The following is a 25,821-nucleotide window of genomic DNA, read 5'->3' as shown; positions in this document are numbered from 1 at the left end:
CTCTTTGATACTGAGCTAAATGGGATGGCTTTTAAGTAAAAAGTTTTATTTTCTAATGGCAATAACAGATGTATCATCTTTCTTTGTGTTTGAATTAAGTGTGAATAAAGGAAATAATGATTGAGAAAAGGTCAGAGGACTAGATGTCATGGGGGGGAAATCTGAGTCCTGGTTCTGGCTTTGCCACTGTTTTTGTAACCTTGGGTAAGTCCCTGCCTCCTACTATGTCAGAGCCTCTGTGTACTTAACGTTAGTGTAAGAAGGTGAAACAAAACAAAATGGTGACTTCTAAGGGCCTTTTGGGCTCTGTTCTCTGACTCTGTTTCTTAGTTTTGATTTTTTAAAATTTATTTATTTATTTATTTATTTTGTATATAGGCATTACCAAAATAATTAGCTGAGGTGGAGTTAGGGTATAGACTTGTGAGAATGAGATCCTGAGACTGAATGCTGGCCCCAGACAACTCTCACCTCATCTGCACTTCTACAGATGTCAGGTAGGCATTGAATGAGTGAAAACCAAGTCTGAGTGGACGACATTAAGTATACTTTTTTTGAGTGAATGAATAACTCAGGACAGCCTAGAGAAAGAAGAGAATGGAACATTCTGTCAAAGGAATTTTATTTGGGATGAAGGATAGTCTGCTTGGCACTGATGGTGGCTTTGGCTTTATGAACACTTTCAGCTAGAGCTGAACATTAGGCCTGGGAAGCATGTAGAAATGTTCAAGCTCATTTCTACAGTGCTGTCTATCTGTAGAGTAGGGTGGGATGACTGCTATCCAGGCTGCTAAGTAATACAGATCTCCCAGGTTCTGGTGGTTTGACTGCAAAATAATACGACTTTTTTTCCCTCCCCTATAGAATTATTGAGTTGATTTAGATGAATATTATAGAATCTCAAAAATAATAATGCCTAAAAAATTTGTAAGTTTATTTTTTATTTCCACATAAAGGAAAGCTAGAGGGTGGGCAATCAAGAGCAGGCTCAGAAGCTCCATAGCATCAGGAATTCTGGCTTCTTCAACCTTAGCACAGGGCTATTACCTCAAGATTAGTCATGGCTGTTTGAATTAAGTTATCCCATCAGCATTCCAGTCAGCATGGAAAAGAAAGAACCACAAAAAGGGTTCACCTCTCCATTCTTCATTAACAGTACATCCTGGAAATTGAACTTGACACTTCCATTTTCATTCCACTGACTAAAACTTAGTTACATGGCTACCTGTGTGTAATGAAGACTGGGAAATGAAGCTTTCATTCAGAATAGCTTTTGCTTAGTTTAAAAACCAGGCTTGTTTGTGTTTGTGGTTTGTTTGTTTAACTAAGAGAGAAGCAGAACAGATATTAGGGAATGGTAGTCTCTGTCACCTTGAGAGATGTCAGACTTGGTTCCTGTTATGCAAGGATGCTCCCATTGCCCAACTCCTTTGGTCCTTATCTTTTAAAATTGCCTTCAAGGACAATGGCAAATTATTTCTAGTATTCCTGAATTTTTTTAAAGCAGTTCCAGGTCATTCTGGACAACTGTGATGAGTAGGCTGGGATATATATAAATCTGAACATTACCATTTCATAAGAATCATATAGTATGGGCTTTTGCTTTCGCATGTAACAGACTATTCTGGATACTATAACCATTCCTGAACTCCCAAATCTGGACATGTTACATAAAGTGACTACTTGAAGGCACTGAAGAGGGGACAGAAGTAGATAACCTCTAGTGTTGCATGTCTATTTGGAGAACAGGAGAAGAAAAGATAAATCAGTAGATGTAGTCTGTATGCTGGCTTTGTATTCTGGGGAATGAGACACGTGAAGCCAGAAAATCATGAAAGCTTAAAAAAAAAAAAATGGGGATATCCAGAAAGAAAGTGTCAAAGAGGGCATACCCAAACCAAATCCAAGAAACAGAGTTTTTAGTTCAAGTCCAAGAAAATTATTTGCTAAAACAAGGGGAAAACAAGACTCATCAGAGGAAAACAGAATCTGGAATCTCTACAACTTAGCATTCATAATGTCCAAGATTCAAGCCAAAACTACTTCACACATAAAGCATAGAGAAAAATAGAACAAATCCTTAAGAGAAAAGTCAACCAAATCTGATCTGGAGGTGAACAAGATGTTAGAATTTAAAAGGCAAGGGTTTAAAAGTATTTTTTTATAATTTTAAAGGGTTTTATATCTGTTCTAAGTGAAAATCCAGGGGGAAATGGTTGTTTTGGGTGAATCAAAATCTCAGCAAAGAAGTGTGGGAAATTTCATCAGAAATAGATACAACAAAAAAAATGACCAAGTGGAAGTCCTCTGTTATTGATGTTCTCTTTATGCTTTAAGACTTATTATTTCTGTTTGAACTCCATGTGCCTTGGAGTGGACTTCATGTTTATTTAACCTCATGTTTGTTTAGTATCTTGAATCTGAAAAATTCAGACTTGCATTCCATTTGGGAAGTGTTTAAATATTATTAATTAAAAATTTTTAAAATTTTATTTTCCTCCCTCCTTCCGAGATTCACATTATATATATGTTTGGCTATTTGGCAAGTTCCTAAGATTGTTTTTTTTATTTTATTTTCAATTTTTTCTTCTCTGTTACTCATTCTGAGTCATTTTGATTGATTTATCCTAAAGTTTGCTTACTCTTTCCCTTAACATTTCTGTTTGGCTGTTAACTCTATCTGGTGAGTTTTCTATTTAAGAAATTGTACTTTTCATGTAGAATTTACATGAGGAAGCACATTATAAATTACAAGTGGACTGTGAAAAGTTGAGGATATATTTTGTAACCTATAGGTCAGCTACTTGACATGATGCAAAGGCTTAGCTAAGAAGCAGCAGGAAGGGTTGGGGCTGTGGCTCAGAGGTAGAGCGCTTGCCTACCATGCATGAGGCACTGGGTTTGATCCCTAGCACCACATACAAATAAAATAAAGATATTGTGTCCACCTATAACTAAAAAATAAGGTATATTTTAAAAAAAGAAGCAGCAGGAAAATTAAAACAATAATTTCTAAAATTTAAATATTTTTTTAAAAAAATAGGAAGCAAAAATGGAGAAATATGTTACAGGGGGAAAAATATAAAACAATGAATTAAATGATAGACCTGCCTCCATTCATATCAACAACTAAATTAAATGTTAATAAGCTAAATACTCCAACTAAAAAGACTGAAATTGATGATTTTTTTTAGAGGTTTTGTTTGTTTCTGCAGTGCCGAGGGTAGAACCCAGGGCCTTGTGCATGTTAGGCAAATACTCTTCCACTGAGCTACATCCCTAGCCCCAGATGATGATTGATTTTATTTTTTAATTTTTTGGTATCAGGAATTGAACTGAGGGGCACTCAACCACTGAGCCACATCCCCAGCCCTATTTTGTATTATTTTTTTTAGAGACAGAGTCTCACTGAGTTGCTCAGGGCCTCGATGTTGTAGAGGCTGGCTTTTGTCAGAAAGTTTTGACAGTTTCTTGCAAAACTGAACATATTCTAACCTTACAATCCAGCAATTTTACTTCTTGGTATTTACCCAAATGAGCCAAAAACTTATACAGGGATGTTTATAGAAACCTTATTCATAATTGCCAAAATCTGGAATCAATCAAGATGCCCTTAAATTGATGAATCAATAATAAACTGTGGTACTTCCAGACAATGGAATATTATTTAATATTAAAAAGAAATAAGCTGTCATGCCATGAAAAGACCCAGAGGAAACTTAAATATTACTGGGTAGCAAGGCCAACTGAAAAGGCTACAGATTATACGGTTCTAACCGTATGATACTTTGATAAAGGCAAACCTATATAGACAATAAAAAGATCAGTGGTTGCTGAGAGTTAATGGAGAGGGAAGAATGAGGGAAAACAGGGAAGATTTTTAGAGTGAAACTATTCTGTTTGATACTATAATATGGAGACATGTCATTACATTTATCTAAATTCATAGAATATACAATATCAAGAGTGAACCCTAAGGTAAACAATGGACTTGGGGTGATAAAGAAACATCAATGTATGTTCACTGACTGTAACAAATATATCAGTCTGGGGAGGCTGTGTGTATGGAGGGGGAGGTTCAGAGGTGTGCGGTAACTTTCTGTACTTTCACTTCAATTTAGCAGTTTTCATAGCCTTCAGTTGCTCTAAAAAAGAATCTATTTTTGAAAAACTATATAGATATAAGCTATCTATAAAACTGTATTTTAAACAGAATGACAGAGAGAGGTTAAAATGAATAGGAAAAGACACATTATGTAAATAGTAAGCATAGGAAGGGTGGAGTGTCTATATTAATACTAAAAAATAGATTTCTAAACAAAATATATCACGAAAGATAAAGAAGGACACTTCCAAATGATAAAAGAACTAATCAATCAAGATGACATGAAAGTCGCAAATTTGTCTGTCCCCAATTACAGCCTTAAAATGTATGAAGCAAAAATTGACAGAATGAAAGGAAGAAAAAGGCACAATTGAATATTTAAATCAGCTGGAGATTTGTTGCTTCTCAAAAGTTGATAGAATAATCAAAGAGTCAGCAAAGACAGAAAATGTGAGTGACATGATTAACTACCTTGACCTAATTGATATTTATAGAACACTTCATCCAGCAACTGTAAAATGTACCTTCTTCTCAGTGCACATGGTATGTTTACCAGGATAGACATTTTCTGGATAATAAAAAAAATTCAATTAATTTTAAAAAGTTGAAATAAAATTGTTTGTTCTCTGACCACAATGAAATTAAATTAAAAACCAAGAACCATACTATAAGTATTTGGAAACTAAAGAACACACTTTTAAGCATTCATTGGTTGAAGAAAAAAAAATCACAAGAGAGATTGAAAATATTTTGCAATGAATGATAATAAAAATTAACATATCAAAATTTGTGGGTCATAACTAAGATAGCACTCAGGGAAATTTATATCTTTAAGTGCTCATTAGAGGGAGAAAAAAGAGCCTCAATTTATCTAAATTTTTACCCTTATTTATTTATTTTTTGGTAGTATGGATTGAATCCAGGGGCGCTTAACCACTGAGCCAGATCCCCACCCCTTTTATTTGAAGACAGGGTCTTGCTAAATTGCTTAGGACCTAGCAAAGTGGCTGAGTCTGCCCTCAATTTGGAATCCTTCTGCCTCAGCCTCCTGAGTCGCTGGAATTACAGGTATATGCCACTGCATCTGGCTTAAATCGTTACCTTTAAAATCTAGAAAAAGGAGAGCAAATGGAGCCTTAGACAAGTGAAAGAAAGGAAATAGTAAATACAGAAATCAATGAAATAAAGAACAAAAGGAGAGAGGAAAAAAAAACAATAAGACCAAAAGTTGGTCCTTTGGAAAAACTAATAAAATCAATAAGTCTCAAGTGTGAATGACACAGAAAGAAAGAGAGAGAGAAAAGAAATTTCTAGTATCAAGAATGAAAAAAAAAGGGGCTGGGGATGTGGCTCAAGCGGTAGCGCGCTCGCCTGGCATGTGTGCAGCCCAGGTTCGATCCTCAGCACCACATACTAACAAAGATGTTGTGTCTGCCGAAAAACTAAACAATAAATATTAAAATTAAAAAAAAATGAAAAAAAGAGTTCTCCCTTGTCCTGAGCTGCTTTTTTCCTCCACACCCTTTGGTTATAATATTCTGTCGCCCCTCAAGCCCAGAGCTATGGAATAAGCTTTCTATGGGCTGAGGCCTCTGAAACCATCAGCCAAAAGAAACTTTACTCTTCTCTGTTGTTCTTGTTGGGGGTTTTGGTCACAGCCATGAAAAATATGGATAAAGTAGTGGCAAATGAAGTTAACAATTCTATTTATGGGGCAAAGGAGATACACCTTAGTGGATAACAATGCTGGACCCCAAATAAGAAGTACCTGGTCATAAACTTCACCAACCCCTGATAGAAAAAAATGTCCTGCAAAGAGAGAGTGCTTCCATGAAGATACAGGTGCCCAAGAGAAAGTTTTCTACATTCCTGTATCTGAATTTAGGCTCTTACAACCTATTTAGTTTCAGGACTTAAGTTTACAGAGAGGCATTCAAGGTACCAATTCTGAGAAGGAATTCAGTGAGATGGGAAATCTCTGCCTAACCTACATAAAGGAGGAAAAAAAAGATGAAAAAGGAAAAGTTGCCAACCTTAAAGAAAGCAGGGTCCCACAAAATTATTTGAGCATCAGGATACACAAAATCTGGATCTGGCCCTCCCTGAATGGGCCTTCGCTGAAATGGATGGAAGCAACCAGGTATGTCCTGATACTTACCATTATTTGCAAGCACATAATGGATGGATGTACAATTTTAAAGCTTTAGTTAAAACTGCAAAAGGCTGGACTTGACTTCAGTATGTTCATATGGTTTTGTTTGTTTGGTTTTTGAGGAGATTTTTGTGAAGGCCAGAAAGGGAAGATACCCATAGCTAAGACGACTAGCCATCTCAGAGTCAGAGGGCTCATCTTCCTGGATGAGCTGGATTATGTTTCTTATGCTTCATTGCAGTTCAGTGTGATCATGTGAATGAATTCTAGCCAATGGAATGTGGGCAGACGCATTGTATACCCAGACCTCAGCCATGAAAACCTGCACAGGAGCCACCATTGTTTTTCCTCCCACCAGCTCAAAGCACATGAGCAGTGACCTTGCAAACCACTGTGGAACAGGCAGAGCAGGAAATGGAAGGAAGCCAGGTCCCGGAACCAGCGCTTGAAAGAAAACCAAATCTGAACGCTCATTTCACTCTTCTAGTTGTTGAGAAATAAACTTTTTATTATTAAACCACTGGGATTTAGAGGCTTATCTATTACAGCGACTCACAATAGCCTTATACCATTCTTATTAGTGGAAGAATACCACTTCTTTTAAATTATGTTATGCATAAGTTTAATAAAATTCTACTTGCTTATATATTTAAACAAAGAACAAAAGAGGAGGGAACACCACTGCTTATCCTTGAAATATTAAAAAAATAATGCTTCATTGTTATTATGAACAACTTTACATCGTTAATTGTGACACACAGATGAAATGGACACATTTCAAGAAAGACATAAATTGTAAAGTTCACTCCCCCAAAAGATAGAAAGCTTGAGCAGCTCTATGTCAATTAAAGAAATTCAGATGAGTTTATAATTAAAAATCATCTGAAAAAAGTTCCAGGCTCAGATGGCTCCATTGGTGAATTCTATCAACATTTATGGGGGCAAAAACACCAATTCTATAAAATCTGTTTCAGAAAAATAAAGAAGGAGGGAGTACTCTACAGCTCATTTTATGGTACCAGTATTCCAAAAACCAGAAAAAGATATATTTTTCTTTCTTTTCTTTTTTTTCCCCCAGTACTAGGGATTAAATCCAGGGATGCCTTAGTATTAAGCTACATTACTAGCTCTTTTTATTTTTTATTTTCAGACAGGATTTCACTAAGTTCCTGAAGCTGGCCTCAAACTTATGATCCTCCTGCCTCAGCCTTCTAAGTAATTGGGACTACAGGCATATGCCACTGTGCCCAGCCAGATAAAGACATCATAAGAAAGAAACTAGAAAAAGACATTCTAAAATCAGATAAAGACATCTTAAGAAAACCATGGGCCAATATCCTTCATGAATATAAATGCAAAAATCTACAATAAAATATTAGCAAATCCAGCAACATATTATAAAAGATGATATACCACAATTAAGTGGTAATGCAGGGTTGGTTTAACATCTGAAAATTAATCAATGTAACAACAAATGAAAAAAATAAAGGAGAAAGACAATAAGATCATTTCAGTAGGTACAGAAATTGCATTTGTCAAAGTTTGACATCTTTTTATCATTAAAAAAAACTCTCAGAAAGTTAGGAATTAAAAAAAAAAAAAAACAAAGATCAAGAACATGCCAAGAATGTTGGCTCTCACTATTTTATTTAACATTGTGCATGAGTGCCTGGCCAGTGTAACAAGGCAAGGGATAAAAGGAATACATTCCAGAAAGGAATAAGTGAAACTGTCTTCAGATACAAGTGATATTGTATAGAAAATCCTGAGGAACTTGCAAAAAATAGCTATTAGAGGTAATAAATGACTTTAGCAAAGTTGCAGGATACAATATGCAAATATCAATTGTATCTTACATAGTAGCAACTAACACTTAGAAAGTAAATTTATAAAACAGCTCTGTTTATAATAGCATAAAACAATCACAAATTTAGCAAAAGATGTGTGAGCCCCACAGGCTGAAAAGTTTAAAGTATTACAGGATATGAAAGAATATTGATATAGTGGGAATCTACTCATGTTCATGAATTAGAAGTCTTTTTATTGTTCAGCTGGCAACCCCTCTTGAATTAATCAATAGATTCAATGCAATTCTGCTGAAAATTCTGACAATTTTTTTAACTTAACAAACATTTTAAATTTTATATGGGAAGACAAAGAACTGTGAATAGCCAAACTATTCTCAAAGACAGCAGTGTTGGAGCACTTACAACCTGATGTGAAGAAGAAAATCTATCTGGCTCTGAAGGAATGAACTAGTTTTATCCTTTGACCTATGGGTTGTCATATAAATAATTTCCACAGGAGGAGAAATGGTGCAGCTCTGAGATAAGTACATAACTTCTTAAGGTAGCTATGTTGGAAGGTGATACTTATTTGGCATGATTGCTAGGGGGAAAAAATTCATGTTGAACATAAGCTTTGTAATTAACACAGAACTCGGTTTAAATACTAGCTGCCTCATCTATCTCAGTTTCTTCATTTTCAAGTGGAAGAAGGCTTGAGACAATGTAGCACAGAGGCTGAGCCCCGTGCTATACTCTGCAGATAGCCTATCTGAGTTTGAGTACCAGCTCTGCCATTGCCTAGGTATGTGGCCTTGAGTATGGTTAATCTTTATATGCTTTATTCTACTCACTTGTAAATTGAGGATATTAAAAGTGCTTACCTGCAAGGTTGGTGAACAGTAAATGAGTTAATAAATCTAAAGCACTTAGAACAGAGTCTGGCACCATGAAGGTGCTCATTAAGTGTTACACACTGTTATTTTTTCTCACTTATAAGACTTGAATGTGTTTCCTTTTTTTTTTAACCACCAAGCACAGTCCCTGATATCCAATAAATGCTAGTTCCCATTACTCTATTGAGCATAATTAGCACTCTGGGGATAGGATTTGACACTGAGAAATGCATTTTGCAATCTCAGGACCAATCTCAGTTTCAATTTCTTAAATTTTCTCTCCTTACTATTTTTCATTTTTTAAAAAACTTTTTTTAAGAGAAAGAGATTTTTTTAATATTTATTTTTTAGTCTTCAGCAGACTTACTGTTTTTCAATGTTTAAAAAATAATTTATTTGAAGCGGGGGGTGTGCCTCAGAGCCTGTGCCTAGCGGGTGCAAGGCACTGGGTTTGATCCTCAGCACCACGTAAAAAAAAAATAAGCAAATAAAATAAAGGTATTGTGTCCATCTATGGATATATATATATATATATATATATATATATATATATATATATATAAAATACCTTATTTATAGGACAATAATGCACAAATCAAAACCTTAACACTGGATATCAAATATTAGCCCTTCTCCTAGATTCTGTGATAGCCATGTGTTCCTTCTGGCCCTCTCTGGCCACCATGTAGCTTGTTCACCCAGAGACTGCAAAATGAGAGCTGCCTTCCTCTCCTCTTCTTCTCTTTCCTCTGTCACAATTAGACAGAAATTGCAGAACACCAAAAAAATACAAGGTTTTATTTTCTCTTTAAATGAAATGCAGTATCAAGTATGTACAGCTGTTCGCTTCAAGCCGTCACTTAAAGGAGAACTCCTTGGCTGTGTGACTGGTTCTGAGCCCCAGAAGCAGTATTATTTTTTTCAGTTTTTGGGTGCAGACAACAGCAGGGCTGCTCACAACTTACAGCTGCCTCTAAGTATACGACTTCAGAGATGTTTCCATTTCTATTGCATTTCCTCAGAGCAGGATTGTATGGTAATAATTCTGTACCTTTATTAAGGATGCTGATATTTGGGGGATTTACTTATTTATGCTGTACTAGAGATTAAACTCTACCACTGAGCTATATCCCCTGCCCTTTTTATATTTTATTTTGAAATAGGGTCTTGCTAAGTTACCCAGGCTGGCCTAAAACTTGAGATCCTCCTGCCTCAGCCTCTTGAGTCACTGGAATTACAGGTATGCACCACCCACCTGGCTTCATTTTTTTTTTTCTTAATTGAAACATAAAAATAAGAGGTCTTTACACCAAGGGACATTAAGCAGAAGGATTTCAGATATCCTATAATCTATCCCTTTATTGAAGATCTACAGCCAGCATCTGGGACAGAGAAAATCTGGATCTTAACTCTGCTTCCATAGGACAAATCATTTTATGTTGGGGAAAAGAAGACATTATATGTTGGGGAATCTCAAGTCTTTCTTGGACATTTTTTTCTTAAAGAAACCTCTTAAGTTTACTTTCCAAAGACAAGACTTTCCCTTCACTGTCTTCACTTCCATGAATCTGGAGTCCCAACTGCCAATGTCTCCAAAAGAGCCACAGAACAAGAAAAAATATAAAGTAAAATAAGTCAAACTGGTTGAAAGTGTTGGAGCCCATGTAGATAATCTCTCACATTATTTTGCAGAATCCTTTTCCCCTTGTTGTCTCAATTTCTCTGCAACATAAGAGGTTGTTTTTGTTTGTTTGTTTGTTTGTTTTTGCCATGCTAGAACTCAAACCCAGGGGTTTGCTTGTGCTAGGCAGCTATTCTACCATTAAGCCACTTGCGAGCTGTCTCCTTTTCTTTGAAACCATTTTAGTGCCACTACCCTGTGCCTTTCTGCACTAACAGGAATAAAAACTTCTAGCTGGGTGAGGTGGTACATGCCTATAATCCCAGAGGCTATGGAGGCTGGGGCAGGAGGATCGCAAAAGCCAGCCTCAGCAAAAGCAAAGTGGTAAGCAGCTCAGTGTGACCCTGTCTCTAAATAAAATATAAAATAGGGCTGGGGATGTGGCTCAGTGATCAAGTGCCCCTGAGTTCAATCCTTGGTACCCCAAAACAAACAAACAAAACAACAAAAAACTTCCGACAGCCCATCTTGTCTACCCAGAGAAAGAAACTTTGCCATTCCTGCCCTCTCCTCCTGCTGCTCCCCCTCCCATTTTTTCTTGGAATGACCCTTGGAGAATAAAGACCTTTCTCACTAGGAGAGAATTCCCTTTAGAAGGGGACCACAGCTCTGACAGGGATGTGTTTACATCATCAGTGGTGATTCAATCACACTGCATAATGAATTTGAACTTTTTTTTTTAAATGATGATCCACCAGGAGTCAATTTCTTTTTAGTTATCTGAAATCTTTCCTACAAAAATCTCAATTCCAGTCTCATTTTCCTTTTACTATTTATTCCGCCTCTCAAAGATATGTATGTGTTGGGCCATATCTCAATTCCAGTCTCATTTTCCTTTTACTATTTATTCCCCCCCCCAAAGATATGTATGTGTTTCAATGTGGCAGCATTCTGGACCTTGGGAGCCCTCTGGTTAAGCAGAGTGATGATAATAAATAAATAGGTAGTCAAAATTTGACACACAAAGAAGAGAGTTGCTATAAATAAAAGCATTACAATTTTGCTGGAAAAACTGAAACGTAGCTGCATATGTCTTTATTCTCCTATAGTTGCCAATGATGAATAAAGTTAACATTGAATACAATTCTATGTGCTCAGCTATGAGCTCATTCAGTTAATAAATATTTATTTTACATAAACCATAACTCTAAACTAGGACAGAGGTAAGAAAGCCATCTTGCCATTTAAAAACTCATATTCCACTCATATTCTGCAAGCTGGTGCAGCCTGCCAGGAGTTGGGAGGCTGAAACAGGAGGATTGCAAGTTTGAGGCCGGCCTAGGCAATTTAGGAAATCTGTCTCAAAAACGGCAGAGTGGAGGGGACTGGGAATGTACCTCAATGGTAAAGTGCCCCTGGATTCAATCCACAGTATGGGGGCTTAGTTGGGGGAAGACATATTAGAAAGGTGGTATGCACTGTAGTCCCAGCTACTAGGGAGGCTGAGGCCAGAGGAATGCTTGAGCTCACAGTTGTAAAATAAGCTCACAGCCTTATTTTACAAATGAAGAAAACATCAGCATGGGCTACTCTGTCTCAAAACAACAAATTAATTCCCTGTCTTCCTGGAGTTTACCTCTAGTGAGCGAGACAGGCTATAACAAGACAGAAGTGGTATCAAGATGCAGGATGGTGTTATAGATAGGAGGTTTGAAAAGCATCTGGAAAGATGAACAGGTGTTAGCAGTAAAGGGCATTCTAATCTGTTCCATAAAGTCCTGCTTGGGGTGAGGACAGATGGCCGGAAAGGAGGGAGGTGGGGGGCAGGAATGGGTAAGAAAGAAGGAACTCGTTAGGTATAACTGGATTGCAGATGAAATGGAAGGAATAGGAGCATTTCCTCCAAAAAAATAGTTTGGAAAAGAATTCATTCCATGTTTTTCAGAAACAAAAGGGACATTAGAGGTAAAGAAAATAATACTCCCTTATTTTACAAATGAAGAAAACAAGACTCAGAGGGTGAAATAATTTGTCCCAAGCCACCCAGCTAGTGTGTGGGGCGGCGGAGGGCAGAACTAGGATTAACCTCGTTTCCTGTTACAACTCAGGCAAGGCCTCACTCCTGCCCCTGGAGAGCGCAGCGATTTGGAGCGGACAGGCCACATCCCTTTGAAAAACTGCCTGGTCTCCTGACCCCGGCCCGCACCGCCCCCTACTGGTACTTTTCTGAATAGCCGCCCCGTGGGGCCTCTTCCCGCTGCCTCCCTTCTAACCCCAGCTGAGCTGGCCCGGGAGCGCGACGTCTTTCCACTAGGACCCAGGACGCACGAAGGCCTCCGGCCCACGCCACCTGTTGCCCTCTTCAGCTGAGGTTTCCCTCCCTTGGAGTCAGGGCGCCCATTGCCCGAGGCACTCCGGTAGCCGCGCGCCTCCCCGGCGAGTCCTGGGCGCTCAGCATCTCCGGGGAGGGCGCTGGGCGCGGGGTCACGGAGCAGGCCCGGCCCTGCCACGAGCCGAGAAGTTGGCAGCAACCTCCTTTCCCGGCTTTCGCCGTGGCCGGGACCCTGAGGCAGGGCTGCCCTCACCCCCGCCCACGCCTCGGCCCCACCCTTCCTCCTCCGCCCCGCCGCCTGCCCGCCCAGGTCCGCGCACAGCCCGAGCGCCGCACAGCACCGAGGGCTCAGCTGGGGCGCCAAGTTCCGCGCGATGGGAGGCTCCCACTCTCAGAGCCCGCGGGGCCAGGAACCCACCGGGGAGAGGCTCCCGAGACCCAGAGAGACCGCGTGAGTCCCAGAGCCCTTTCCTAGGGCCACCCTTTGGGGGTTTGCATGCCAGCCCGGGATTGAAGCGCACGGGGCTTGTCCCCGAAGGGCTGGGAAGGTGGGGTTCCCGCTCGCCGCAGAGGGGACGCGAGCGCTTAGGGTTTGGCTGCTGGTACCTCTCGCCCAAGCCTTACCCGGAGGGACCTTGGTGGCGTCCGACCGGGGACGCCCCCAAGGACCCACTGCGGCAAAATCATGCCCAGGCCAAACAGCTGTGCTGCTCCCGTACACGCTGTGCAGACGAAAAAGGGGACCCCGTGGTTTTCTAACTCTTGCAGGCAGGAAAAGACACGTGCCCTGAAGGGCTCTGGAAACTTTCGCAAGACAGAGCTAATTGCAGGGAGGTGAGATACTACAGAGGGATTGGAGTCTCAGAGATAAAACTCGGTTCATATTGGCCTGTGGGGTCCTGGAATTTTGATACAGTGCTCGCTGCTTCCAAGAACTCCCTCTCTTGTTTGCTCCGAGAGCTTCATGATGATCTCAGAAAAAGGGCTGCATTGTAGCAGCAGCAATTAGGCTTTTGTTCTGGGACGGCAACAATTGGGGACACCAAGTACTGTAATGCAAGCCATGAAGGGAAATTTTTAGAGAACTTGATTTAGAGCAAGTCCCATGGTTTGAAAGACGGTCATACATCTCCGCAGAAAGAAGATGAGTAGGTAACCTTTTGAGAATTCAGTCTTTAAATGTTTAATTAATTAATTATTTATTTTTAAGAACGCGTGTCTGAATTGGAGGTGAGGCAATGCCAAGAAATTTACACTTCTTAATTCAGCAACTGTCAAATCTATTTAGTTTGAGAAACCTATCGTGTAGGCAGACTGGGCCCTGGGAGGACTTTTTGATCAACCTTTCAATGCAAAATAACTTCCCTGGTATCCAAATATTAGATGTGTTGTTTACGCCTCCTAATATTTGCATATGATCTTAAATCTAAACTTAGCTTAGGCAGCTTATTAATGATAAGGGTAGCTGAGATTTATTGAGCATTTTAGAAGTGCAAAAAAAAAAAAAAAAAAAGAATGCTTCTAAATCCTCTGATACTTCATCCCTAAGAACAGTGCCTTAATTTCTGTTATTGTTATCATTTTACTGGTGAGTGAACAAGCACAGAGAGATCAAGTAACTTGTCCAAGGTCACAAAGCTAGAAAGTAGTGAACTCCTGGTTGACACCGGAGCTCATGCTGCAGCTGCCTCCCACCCCAGAGTTGTGACTGATCAATTTTTTCACAGCTGGCAGAGCACATCCCCTTTTTTCTTTAGTTTCCTTGAATAAGGGAAATATCTGAATAAGTGATGCTTAATACTTAAAAGATGAAATTGCCAATGTTGGTTTAACAAACATAAAAGGTGAAGTTAGAAGTCTGGAAGCAGATAACTGTGGCTTCAATTCCAGGCTCTGTTTCTTAACAGTGGAAGTCTTTTATCCATTTCTTTTTTGGGGGGTGGGGGAGGTGGTACTGGGGATTGAACTCAGGAGCACTAGACCACTGAGCCACATCCCTAGCCCTATTTTATTTAGAGATAGAGTCTCACTGAGTTGTCTAGTACCTTGCGGATGCTGAGGCTGGCTTTGAACTCACAATCCTCCTGTCTCAGCCTCCCGAGCCACTGGGATTACAGTGGGCCACTGCGATTACAGTGGGCCACTGCGCCTGGTTTTTATCCATTTCTAATTTCTGCCTGTCTCACTTTCTCCATTTGTAAAACAGGCACAATGATAATACCTACTTCATAGACTATTCTGAGCTTGACATAAGATTTTATATATATATATATATATATATATATATATATATATATATGTATATATGTATATGAATATATATGAATCATGCATTATAGTTTTATCTTTGAGCAATAAAGTATATTGCTTTAGGCAAGAATGAAAGTTGACTGTTTACCTTTTGTGAATATGTGGCCAGGTTTACTGTGTAACTTGAAAGCAAATAGTGGGACCATTTGCTGACAGCATGTTGAAGTCAGCATGCAGTGTGGGGTTCAGTGTAAGGTTGTTAAGTTATCAGTTGTTAAATTATTCAGTGGCTTGGCAATAGAGGACCTCTCTCTTTCATGAGAGAGAGATATTTTGCAAAGCTTCCCTAAATTTAAACATAAATGCCCATCTTTGATCTCTGGTTAGGAATACAGCCCTTGCCCACTTGAGTGATTGCATTAAGAAGCACAGAGGGGCTGGGTTGTGGCTCAGTGGTAGACCGCTTGCTTGCCTAGCATATGTGAGGCACTGGGTTTCAATCCTCAGCACCACATAAAAATAAATAAATAAAACAGAGGTACTGTGTCCATCTGCAATTAAAAAAAATTACAAGAACAAAAAGAAGTACATAGGATGGGGGTATAGCTTGGTGGTAGAGCAATTGCCTAGCATGCTCAAGTCCCTGGGGTTCCAACCCCAGCACTGGGACACACACACACACACACACATACACACACACACAAAAAAAAAAAAAAAAAGAAAGAAAAAGGAAAGAAGGAAAGGAGATACATAAGCACGTGTGGTCAGTGTGTTGGGATTATCAGTCTCATCAGTGTCAGGCTCTGCTCAGTGACTTAGTCTTACAAAGCACTTGGCATTCCCAGATGAGAAACCCTTTAGAAAGATGAAGTTCCACACCTGTAAAAGCAAAAAAGTGTGCACTTTATCTAAGTCCTGCCTTGTTCATATGCATAAACTACAAGTCTCTCCAGGATTCAAGAAAGTAGGGGATTCATTGTTGACCTCACCCGCTGCAGATTTCCTGCCAACATGTGGCTGTCATGGATAAGGCTGACCTCAAGGAAGTTCCCCTACTCTGACTGTGGTGTTTTCTAAATCCATTGTTCCTTTAATAAATAAATAAATACATAAAAATGCATTAATGAAGGCATTCTGAGGGAGAAATTATGTTTCAGAACGTGCACAGTTTGTATTTCAGAATAATTTAATCAGGTACCTAATGGAACCAGAAAAATCTCTTCTAAGATCTTTGTTGTGAAATATAAGCAAACATAGATGTACATGAAAAGTAATATTGATTTTAAGATAAAATTCATTATCATTGAAAAGTGTAGCCAATTTTCTCCAAACCTAAGGACACAAACAGACTGACTTTGGTAAAAGCTAGAGGGGGATTTCACCTCACTTATTCAGGGAGGGCACAGTAAGGTCATAAGGGGCTATGGAGTTAGGAAGACCTAGGTTGCAATTCCTGCTAGATGACTTACAAGCTTAGTGTGGACACACTGGAAATGCAGTTAAACTCTTCAGTTGGATAAATTTCTGCATCTGTAAAATGGCAAATAGTAATCTACTTTTGCAGTTGGAGTATATTAGCACAGGGCCTGATATTTAATGAGGCCTTATTTAATTAGTTTTGCACTTACATGTCTGTGTACCTAAGAACCAGATTCTGGGCTCTTTGGGAGGAAGATCCGAGAGTAAGGTGAGGTTTCTTCTCAAGGAAAGGTTGATTTGTGTGCTAATTCAACAAGGCCTCTTAGAAACACAAGCCAGTAGCTTTTTTGAGTTAATTTTTCTTCAGTTAATTTTTATTTTTTTCCCCCAGAAAGTTGTACTGTCAAGAGGGTGGAAAGATGTGTTTGGGGATATGGTAGTTTGGTGCACAGTAAATGACCTTTCAGTAAAATGGCTCAGGTAGTTCAAGAGGGAATATAATATGTAACTATTTCATCTAGTTCTTATTTAGCTTGTCTGCCTGGAATGCAAGATATGTACCTGTTGTCAATTCTTAATAGATACATTTCTAGGCCAATTTTTGTTTGCATTTGGCATTTAACAGATAATAGAATAGGTCAGTAGCAAAGACGGAAGTTCCTAAAGCCTTGAGTGATTTTGCCATGTGTCCTTCTGATCATGTGAATAAGATGCAGATATTATGATGTTTTAGTGAACTGCAAAGTCCCCAACAGCTAAGTCAAAGTACCTCTTCATGGGCAGGTCAGTGTGGGACGGATATGTCCTTGACACAGAGAGGGACATGCTGGCTTTGAAGTTTTAGATGCAAGAAAACATGGCTCAAAATATGTAAACTCAGGAAGCAATATTTCTGAAACCCATTGCTTTCAAACTCATAATGCTGTCAACCATCTCTCACTACACAATTTTTATTAGCATTAAAAAACTCCTTAGAGTATGCACAGTGGCTCATGCCTGTAATCCCAGCAACTCTGGAGGCTGAGGCAAGAGAATTGCAAGTTTGAGACTGGCCTGGGCAACCTAGTGAGATTCAGCAACTTAGTGAGATCTGTCTCAAAAAAAAAAAAAAAAAAAAGGACTGGAGTGTACCTCAGTGGTGCAGCACTTGCCTAGCATGTGCAAGGCCCTGGGTTCAATCTTCAGTCCCCCAAAAATAAATAAATAAGAAATCAGTTCCCATTTACTAGAGAAGTTTTAAAATGTCCATGTACAAAGCTTTAATGTACAATTAAAGAGAGTAATTTAGAGAATGTTAGTGAGAAAGACCTAGAGAAACCAGCTCCATGAAGAAAAGTTTTTAAAAATTATAGTATTTAACTCAGAGAAGTCGCCAAAGAGATGTAGAAATATATAATTTTGAGGGGATGTTGTCTGCTTCCATCTCTGGTAAAGCCAGCCCAAAAGGAAATGGCTGGAATTGCATGACAAGGAAATTATTTGTATGTATATGCTGAGTTTAGATAACACAACTTTAGACTGCATAGGAAATAGTAAAAAGAAAAAAAAAGTAATAAGGTGAGAAGAATCCCTCCCAGCAAATCACTCAAAGTTAGTCCAAGGGTTAGTATTCAGATGGAGTCTATGTGTAGTTTAGTTCCATAAGTTCTTCCCTTTTGTAGTGCCCCATGCCTGCCTCACCCCACAGGCTCTCCTAGCTGGTATATGTTTCAGGATCAAAAACCAAGAAGCAAAATAATAGATAAATAAATAGGCACAGCTGCTGGATTCTGTGTTCAGGAAGTGGATTATCTGAGGTCTGAGTTGGTCAGTTGCCAGAGTGAACTATAGGGTGGATGAACTGTTAACCCAAAACCAGGATGTGAACTGGTGCCATCCCACAGGGCCATGAACAAGGAAGTCCACCTTCCATGGAAGCTTACTCTGGCCTTTGGGGGAGCTTTCCCTCACAAGTTTGGTAAAGGATGCGTAGAAGAACATTTTACCATTTTAACCATTTTTAAGCATACGATACAGTAACATGAAGAACACTGGACAACTCTCACCACTATTCATTTTCAGAACTTTTTCATCACCCCAGCTAGAAATTCTGTACCCATTAAACAACAACTCTTCATTTTCTCTTCCCTGGCTACTGGGAAGCTTTTGCCTTCTTTCTGTCTCTATTTCCTATTCAAGGTCCCTCACAGAAAATCCTAGACCCCTACAGTATTTATTCTTTTGTGTTAGGCTTACTTAGTGTAATATTTTCAAGGTTCATGGATGTTGTAGCATGCATTAGAAGTCCATTTTTTTTTACAGCTTAATACTATTCCATTGTGTATGTTGGTGTGCACATGTGTCACATTCTGTTTATCCCATCATTGGTAGATGGGTATGTGAGCTGCCTCCACCTTTTGGCTATTGTGAATAATTCTGCTCTGAGCATTAGTGTACAAGTTTATGTGAGACTCTGTTTTTAATTTGGATATATTTTGGATATATTCATAGGAGTTAAATTGCTGAGTCTCTTGATAACTCCATGTTTAACTTTTTGAAGAATCACCAAACTGTTTCCCATTGTGGCTGCACCATCTTGCATTCCAAGTCTCCCTGCCTTTGCGATTTTTCTCTGCTTTTAAATGGATGTGAAGTGGTATCTCATTTAGTTTAGGTTTTCATTTCTCTAGTGATTCGTGATGTATGAGCAGGAGCTCCTGTGAGGCAGGTAGGAGACTGAGAATCATGGTGAAGGCCAGAGGTTTGAAGAGATGAGATGAACAGGTAGCAGGGTGCCCACCAGTTTCCAGGAAGAAACTGACCTTGGAAGGAGTCTTGAAGGACAAGTGAGTCACCAGGTGAGGGAAAGGCAGTCGAGTAGAAGGGAAGCATGTGCAAAGGCCTAGTGGTGTCGGGGACCTGTCATGCATGGGGAATGGTGAGGGTTTGGTGGGTAGGGTGGAGGTGGAAGGGACTGAAGGGAATGGAAAGCAGTAAGTCTGCAGAGGCAGATAGGGGCTGGGTGATACCAGGCTGGAATTTCAACTCAATTTCAGGAGCCATAGATGCAGGTCTTCAGCTGAGGGGTTGGCCAAATCACCATTGTAGCCCTAGTCTATACTGGGGAGAAGTATTCTCACAGAGGGACTCAACTCAATGTAGGAGTACCTGAAACCACAGCTTCCTGTGATCTTCACCAGCATCTTACTGCCCGCTATCAGGGGGTAGATTTTCCTTTGTCCACACCTTACTGTGTCTGAATTTTTGTTAATTAGTAATTTAATAGCATTATAAATATTTTCTTTTTATTCTTCTGAATTTCCAATTTTCCTATGGCATATATATTTTTATCATCTGAAAGTACATTTTTAGAAAGAATATCTGAAAATTTAGAAAACTGATAATACTGGTAAGAAAATTAAGTCACCACTCAGAGATGGTTAGCACGTTGGTGTGTTTTTGTACAGTTTATTTTTATTTTTTAGAATTAGTCCTATGTAATGTGTTTTGCATTCTGATTTTTCATTCAGCTTTGTAAACATTTTTCCACATCATTTTACTGAATTTAGAAATAGCATTTAATATTTACTTAATAGTTCATTATTGACATGTGCCATAATTTATTTTTTTCCTAAATGGTTCACAGATAGGAAGGTTACAATTTTTGCTCATAAATAACATAGTAGTTAATTAATAGCCTTATAATTCTTTGTGTATCCCGGACTAATAACTTAGGATATGTTCCTAAAAGTTCATTTATAGGGTAAAAGAACATGAACATTCCAAACATTGCTATAGTTTCCACATATTGTCAAATTTTCTCTCCAAAAGTAGTAACAAATTATATTTCCCTATCATCTTAAATCAGTTTGGTAGGTGGGTGTGGTAGTGCATACCTATAATCCCAGCTGCTCAAGAGGCTGAGGCAGGAGGATCCCAAGTTCAAAGGCAGCCTCAGCAATTTATTTATTTATTTTATTTATTTATTTTATAGTTTTAGTTGGATGCAATACCTTTATTTAATTTATTTATTATTATGTGGTGCTGAGGATCAAACCTAGGGCCTTGCATGTGCTAGGCAAGCCCTTTACTGCTGAGCCACAACCCCAGCCCCAGCCTCAGCAATTTAGCAAGGCACTAAGGAACTTAGTGAGACCCTGTCGCAAAATAAAATTTTAAAAAGGGTTGAGGATATAACTAAGTGGTTAAGAACCCCTGAGTTCAATCCCTGGTATCAAAAAATAAAAGTCAATTTGATAAGAAAAAAATGTACAATCTTGTTTTAACATTTTTATTGATTAGTGAGAGTGAATTTATTAGCCATTTTTAATTCTTGTTTGTCAGTTTTGTGCTAAGATTAATTTTTCAATATTCTTGAGAGTTCTTTGTATGATGAAGCCAGCTAACATTTATTGAGCACCTATTATATTCTAGGAAAATGCTCAGTATCTTACATGCATCAAGTCATATGATTCTCCAAGTAACTCTATAAAAAGTAGGCACAGTTTTAAATTTTATGCATGAGGAAATAGGTACAGAGAGACTAAATAACTTGTCCAAGGTCTTATAGTAAATAAGTGACAAAACTGGGATATAATATTAAATTTAGATTCTTTTTTTTTTTTTTTTGGTGCCAGGATAGAGACAGAGTCTCACTGAGTTGCTAAGTGCTTCACTCAGTTGATGAGGCTGGCTTTGAACTTGCAATTCTCCTACCTCAGCTTCCTAAGCTGCTGGGATTACAAGTGGGGATATAATATTGAATCCTAAAACCTATATATTCACTTAATAGGCTTTTGTTATACAATTTTTATCCAATTCCCTCCTCCTCCTCCTCCTCCTTTTTTAAAAAACACTTTGACATTTGTTTATTCTCATGTCTTTTATGTTTTAAAGGGGAAGTATTTTTTAAACTAAATTTTTTCTTGCCTTGTAAAAAAAATAAACATATATTGATATATCCTCTGTATGACACATCCAATTTCCCCTCTTATCGACATCTTATATTAGTGTAGTACATTTGTTACAAATAAATAGATCAATATTGATACACTATTATTAATTAAAATTCATATTTTATTCAGATTTCCTTAGTCTTCACTTGATATCCCTTTTCTGTTCCAGGACTCACATCCAGAATACATCACAAATTGAGTAGTCATGTTTATTTCTAACATACATAAACCTATCACGTTTTCCTTTGAGATTGCTTCCTTAGCCTTTCCGCTTTTCCCTATCCCAGAATTGAGGTTCCTTTTTTCTTCTAGATGTTTTATGACCACCTTTTTTTCATAATAAACCATTTATTCTATCTGAAATTTCTAGATTCACTAGTATAAAATAAGGCTCTGACACTTTTTTTAAAAAAAATAGCTAACTAGTTACTTAATACTAACTACTAGTATTAAGTAATCCATTCTCTTTCCACAGCTTTTTACTACTGTTTTAAAAATTCAGAATTGTGGGCTGGGGGTATAGCTCAGTTGGTAGAGTGCTGCCTCTCATGCACAAGGCCCTGAGTTCAATCCTAACACCACAGAAAAAAACCACATAAAGAAAGAAAGAAAGAAAGAAAGATATGCTGTCCATCTACAACTATAATTTTTTTGAAAAAAATTCAGTATTGTAACCTCTTTTCTTCTGTTTAACTCTAGATGGTTTTTCTCCTTTCTATTCATTGAGCAAATGTTAATTTTTTTCTTTTCATTCTCATGAATTCCATAAATATTAACTGACTGCCTGAGAAGCCATTATGAAAGCTATTTGTTATTATGTGGGAATGTATCTGAAGAGAGGAAAGCTTTTCTAAATATATAAAATCTTAAAAACTGTTTATGATATTGGAGACAGGACACATGCCAGAATCAGACAGGAGGAGGTGACCCTGAGAATGGAAGGGGATGTGGTGCTTGGGGAAAAGGGACATTCATAATCGAGAGCTTCTCAGAGCATTTATACTAGCCTAATCAATTTTCAGTCTACCCTAAGTTTGCATTTTAAGCAATTTAGCTGCCTCTGCTGAAACAGTGGCTCCTTCAAATGCCCTCTGGTCATCTGCATGTTTTGTCAGGTTAACGTTTTTTCACAGTCTAGACTCTATTTCTTGTAGTATGAGACAAATACTAGCAGATTAACATAGTGCGTGCCAAATGGCCAACCACTATTCTCTACTCTTCCTTCATCTTTCAGCTCTTTTACCAGTGGAAACATGGTAATTGTGGACAGTTATTAATACAAGAATCTTTCACTTTGACATTTCTTCATTCTCAGAAGTCTTAACAATAGTTGGATGTAGTGTTTTTTTTTTTTTTCCTTGTAGGTAGTACATTTCTCCTCCATCCGTCTTAGGGTATATGTACAACAAGTGTTATTACTAACAATTCCAGACCAAAGAAGTTATATTTTGCTTGCTTAAACTTGTGAGTTGTTTCCGTTTTCTGTTGCTGTAATAGAATACTGGAGGCTGGGTAATTTATAAGGAAAAGGGTATTTTCAGCTCATCGTTGTCAAGGATGGGAAGTTCAAGATCAGGCAGCTACATCCAGTGATCTTTTTTGATGGGGACTCTCTGCAGAGACTGAGGGATTACAGGACAGCTGGATATCACATGACGAAAGGGACACACACAAAAGACAAAGCCAAACTGTCTTTGATAACAGACCCATGGTGGAGATAACTCATTAACCTGTTCCCCACAAACCCCGAGTGGCTCTGCCTTCGTGACCTATCACCTCTCGAGGGTCCTGCCTCTTAATACTTCACAACAGAGATTGAGTCTTCACATGATTTTTCAGTGGAGACATACAATCCGTAGCAGGAATGTCACATAGACACTTCCAAGTCGTGTGTGCTTTCTGAAAGACGGATAGTTCTGTGTCTGAGAAGACATATATCTGTGTCGTGATGCCCGTCCTTGTAGAATCCTAACTACATGCTACGTCAGGATCACTCCCAGAAACCTTGCAAAGATGCTTTGCTTGAGAATAGCTCTGAAAACTTCTATGGGTAGACTACAGATCCCTTGACAGCAGGATGAAATTCTTACCGACTTTTGCATGTGAGAAGACACACATACACACATATAAAAGTCAGGAGCGCCAGAGACCCTACGTTTATCCATCATCTCATGTAATATTTTCTGGGGTCCCATGAAGTTGATGCTATGCTTTCCATTTTACAGATGAATAAACCGAGGCCTGGAAAGGTTGAGAAACGAAGGTCACAGACTTACTAAGTGGGGGAGCTAGTATTGGGGTTTGAAGAACTTAGCTGAAGCAAGAGGAGACAAAATGACTAGGCATTTCCAGAGTGGGTCTGCCACCCAGGGAACTCATTAACCAGCAGAGGCTTCTGTTTACCTACTAGAAAATGAATTTTTATGGCACTTTCCCTACTGATAACATAGTTTCAGGAAAGTAAATGTTTGAGGAAATGTTGTCCAACCCATTTTATAGATAAATACCATATACTGTGCTGCATTTACACAGAACAGACAGGATGCTTCTCGTGGTTTTTTTTTTTTTTTTTGGATTATTTTTGTCTGTGGGTCTTGCTTTCCTAACTGAAAAATGTTATGTTTCTATGGCTACATCAAAATTGTTCTTAAAGAGGGGTTTGAGAACACAAAACTCAGGAGGCTTGATGCAAGATATGAAAGTGGGAAGATGATTGACATTTCCTTTGCCTTTTCAAGCCTGTGTGTCCACTGGCCTCAGAAGACCCTGGAGTCCTTCATTAATCAAGTTACGTGTAAGAGTGCTTGCCTTGTATGCCTGAGGCCCTGGGTTCAATCCTCAGCACTGAAAATAAATTATATTTAGTCTATGGTACTTCTGATGTGTATGAAGCCATGTGTGTTAGCTTTCTGTCATTGTAACAAAATACTTGAGATAATCAAGTTACAAAGGGAAAAATGTTTATTTTGTCTCAGTTTTGGAGGTTCTAGTCCATGATCAGTTGGCCTGTTGCTTTGGGCCCCTGGTGAGGCAGCACATTGCCATGGGAGAGTGTGGATAAGCAAAACCATTCACCTCATCAACCAGGAAGCAAAGAGAGAGGAAGAAGTCAGGGTTCCACACTTTCCTTTAAGGGCATACCCCTATCATCTGAGGACCTCCTACTACATCCCACCATATAAAGTTTCTGCCACCATCTGATAGCGCCACCTTGTGGACCAAGTCTTTAGCACATGGGCCTTTGAGTGACATTCAAGGTCCAAACTTAGCCTCATAACCAGTGGCCCATAATGATGACAAGTGGGAACACAAGTCAAATCCTAAATAGCCACCTTTACAGTGGCTATCCAGAGTGGAGGTTGGCAGATTACCTTGAGGACAAGATATAGCTAAGAAATATGCTTCAAATTTGGGAATATCTGGTAATGACTAGAAAGAAGGGAGACAGAGTGGCCTGTCCACTGACAGTGTAGACAGTTTGCCTCTTTGCTGTTTCCTGCTGTGGCTTGCTGGGTAGAAGCCTCTGTTCTCCAGTCCTACCACCAGGGGGCACCATCCCCCAATCCTGGGCATAGGTCAGCCGGGTGACAACACTCTCCAGCCAGCTCCCTTGCAGGCTGGGATAAGGTGAAAAAACCATTTGGATACTAACTTACAGTACATTTGCGGGGGCAGGGCAGGGCGGGGGAGAAGGAACAATGGAGGGTGAAGTTGAAACTTTTAATACTTCCGTTTCCTTCTACTGGCTAGGATCCTGTGTCTCAGGGATGCGAGGTTTCTCCTTACTCCTCCAAATCTCATGGTTCAGAGAATATTTTCTGTGGCTCCTGAGAAGCTGGAAATCCTCCTGCTCCTTTGCATTGTTCAATGCTCGTTCATTGGTATGTGGCGATTGGATTGCAGTATAAACACCTTGGGTTGGAGGCAGAGCCATTGTGACTTTGTATTTATAGAAATACAAATTTTAAAATTCTCTTAAATTTTTTTTTGTTGATTGTGAGACTGAACTTCCTGATTCTCTCTGGTGACTGCTCTAACTCCTGCCCAGCAAATCTGTACAACTTGAAGTTTTTATTCCCAAAGATTGCTGCTTCCCCAGCCCAGCAGGATGTCTGTTCTTCACCTGGAAGAATGAACTTTACATTTCAGTGTGGGCTGCCACTTTTTAAAAAAATATTTATTTTTTAGTTGTAGTTGGACATAATACTTTTATTTTATGTATTTTTATGTGGATGGAACCCAGGGCCTCATACATACGCGCTAGGCACACTCTTTACCGCTGAGCCACAACCCCAGACCCCGGGCTGCCACTTTCTTTTGAGTGTAGT

General features: G+C 39.0%; 1 protein-coding gene across 19 annotated transcripts in view; it reads left to right on the top strand.

Annotated features, from left to right (window-relative positions):
- Tacc1 (transforming acidic coiled-coil containing protein 1) overlaps positions 1-25,821 on the top strand; it is a 114,710-nt gene that overhangs the window by 14,359 nt on the left and 74,530 nt on the right. For 8 of the 19 annotated variants that reach the window (XM_076853832.1, XM_076853843.1, XM_076853842.1 and 5 more), the window contains exon 1: positions 13,255-13,341. The exons of 4 other annotated variants lie outside the window; for them this stretch is intronic. Coding sequence is in view for 3 of the 15 variants with exons in the window: in XM_076853839.1 (XP_076709954.1) it covers positions 13,265-13,341 (77 nt within the window). In the remaining 12 variants the exon portion in view is untranslated. Of the gene's footprint in view, positions 1-10,100; positions 10,178-12,887; positions 13,342-25,821 lie in introns of those variants that run through there. 7 more of the 19 variants (XM_076853839.1, XM_076853835.1, XM_076853829.1 and 4 more) reach the window with 6 other exon arrangements.

The sequence above is a fragment of the Callospermophilus lateralis genome, chromosome 4, assembly GCF_048772815.1.
Source record: "Callospermophilus lateralis isolate mCalLat2 chromosome 4, mCalLat2.hap1, whole genome shotgun sequence".
NCBI classification, from domain to species: Eukaryota; Metazoa; Chordata; class Mammalia; order Rodentia; family Sciuridae; genus Callospermophilus; species Callospermophilus lateralis.
The sequence above is the reverse complement of the archived record's forward strand: the minus strand, read 5'-3'. Positions and strand labels throughout refer to the sequence as shown.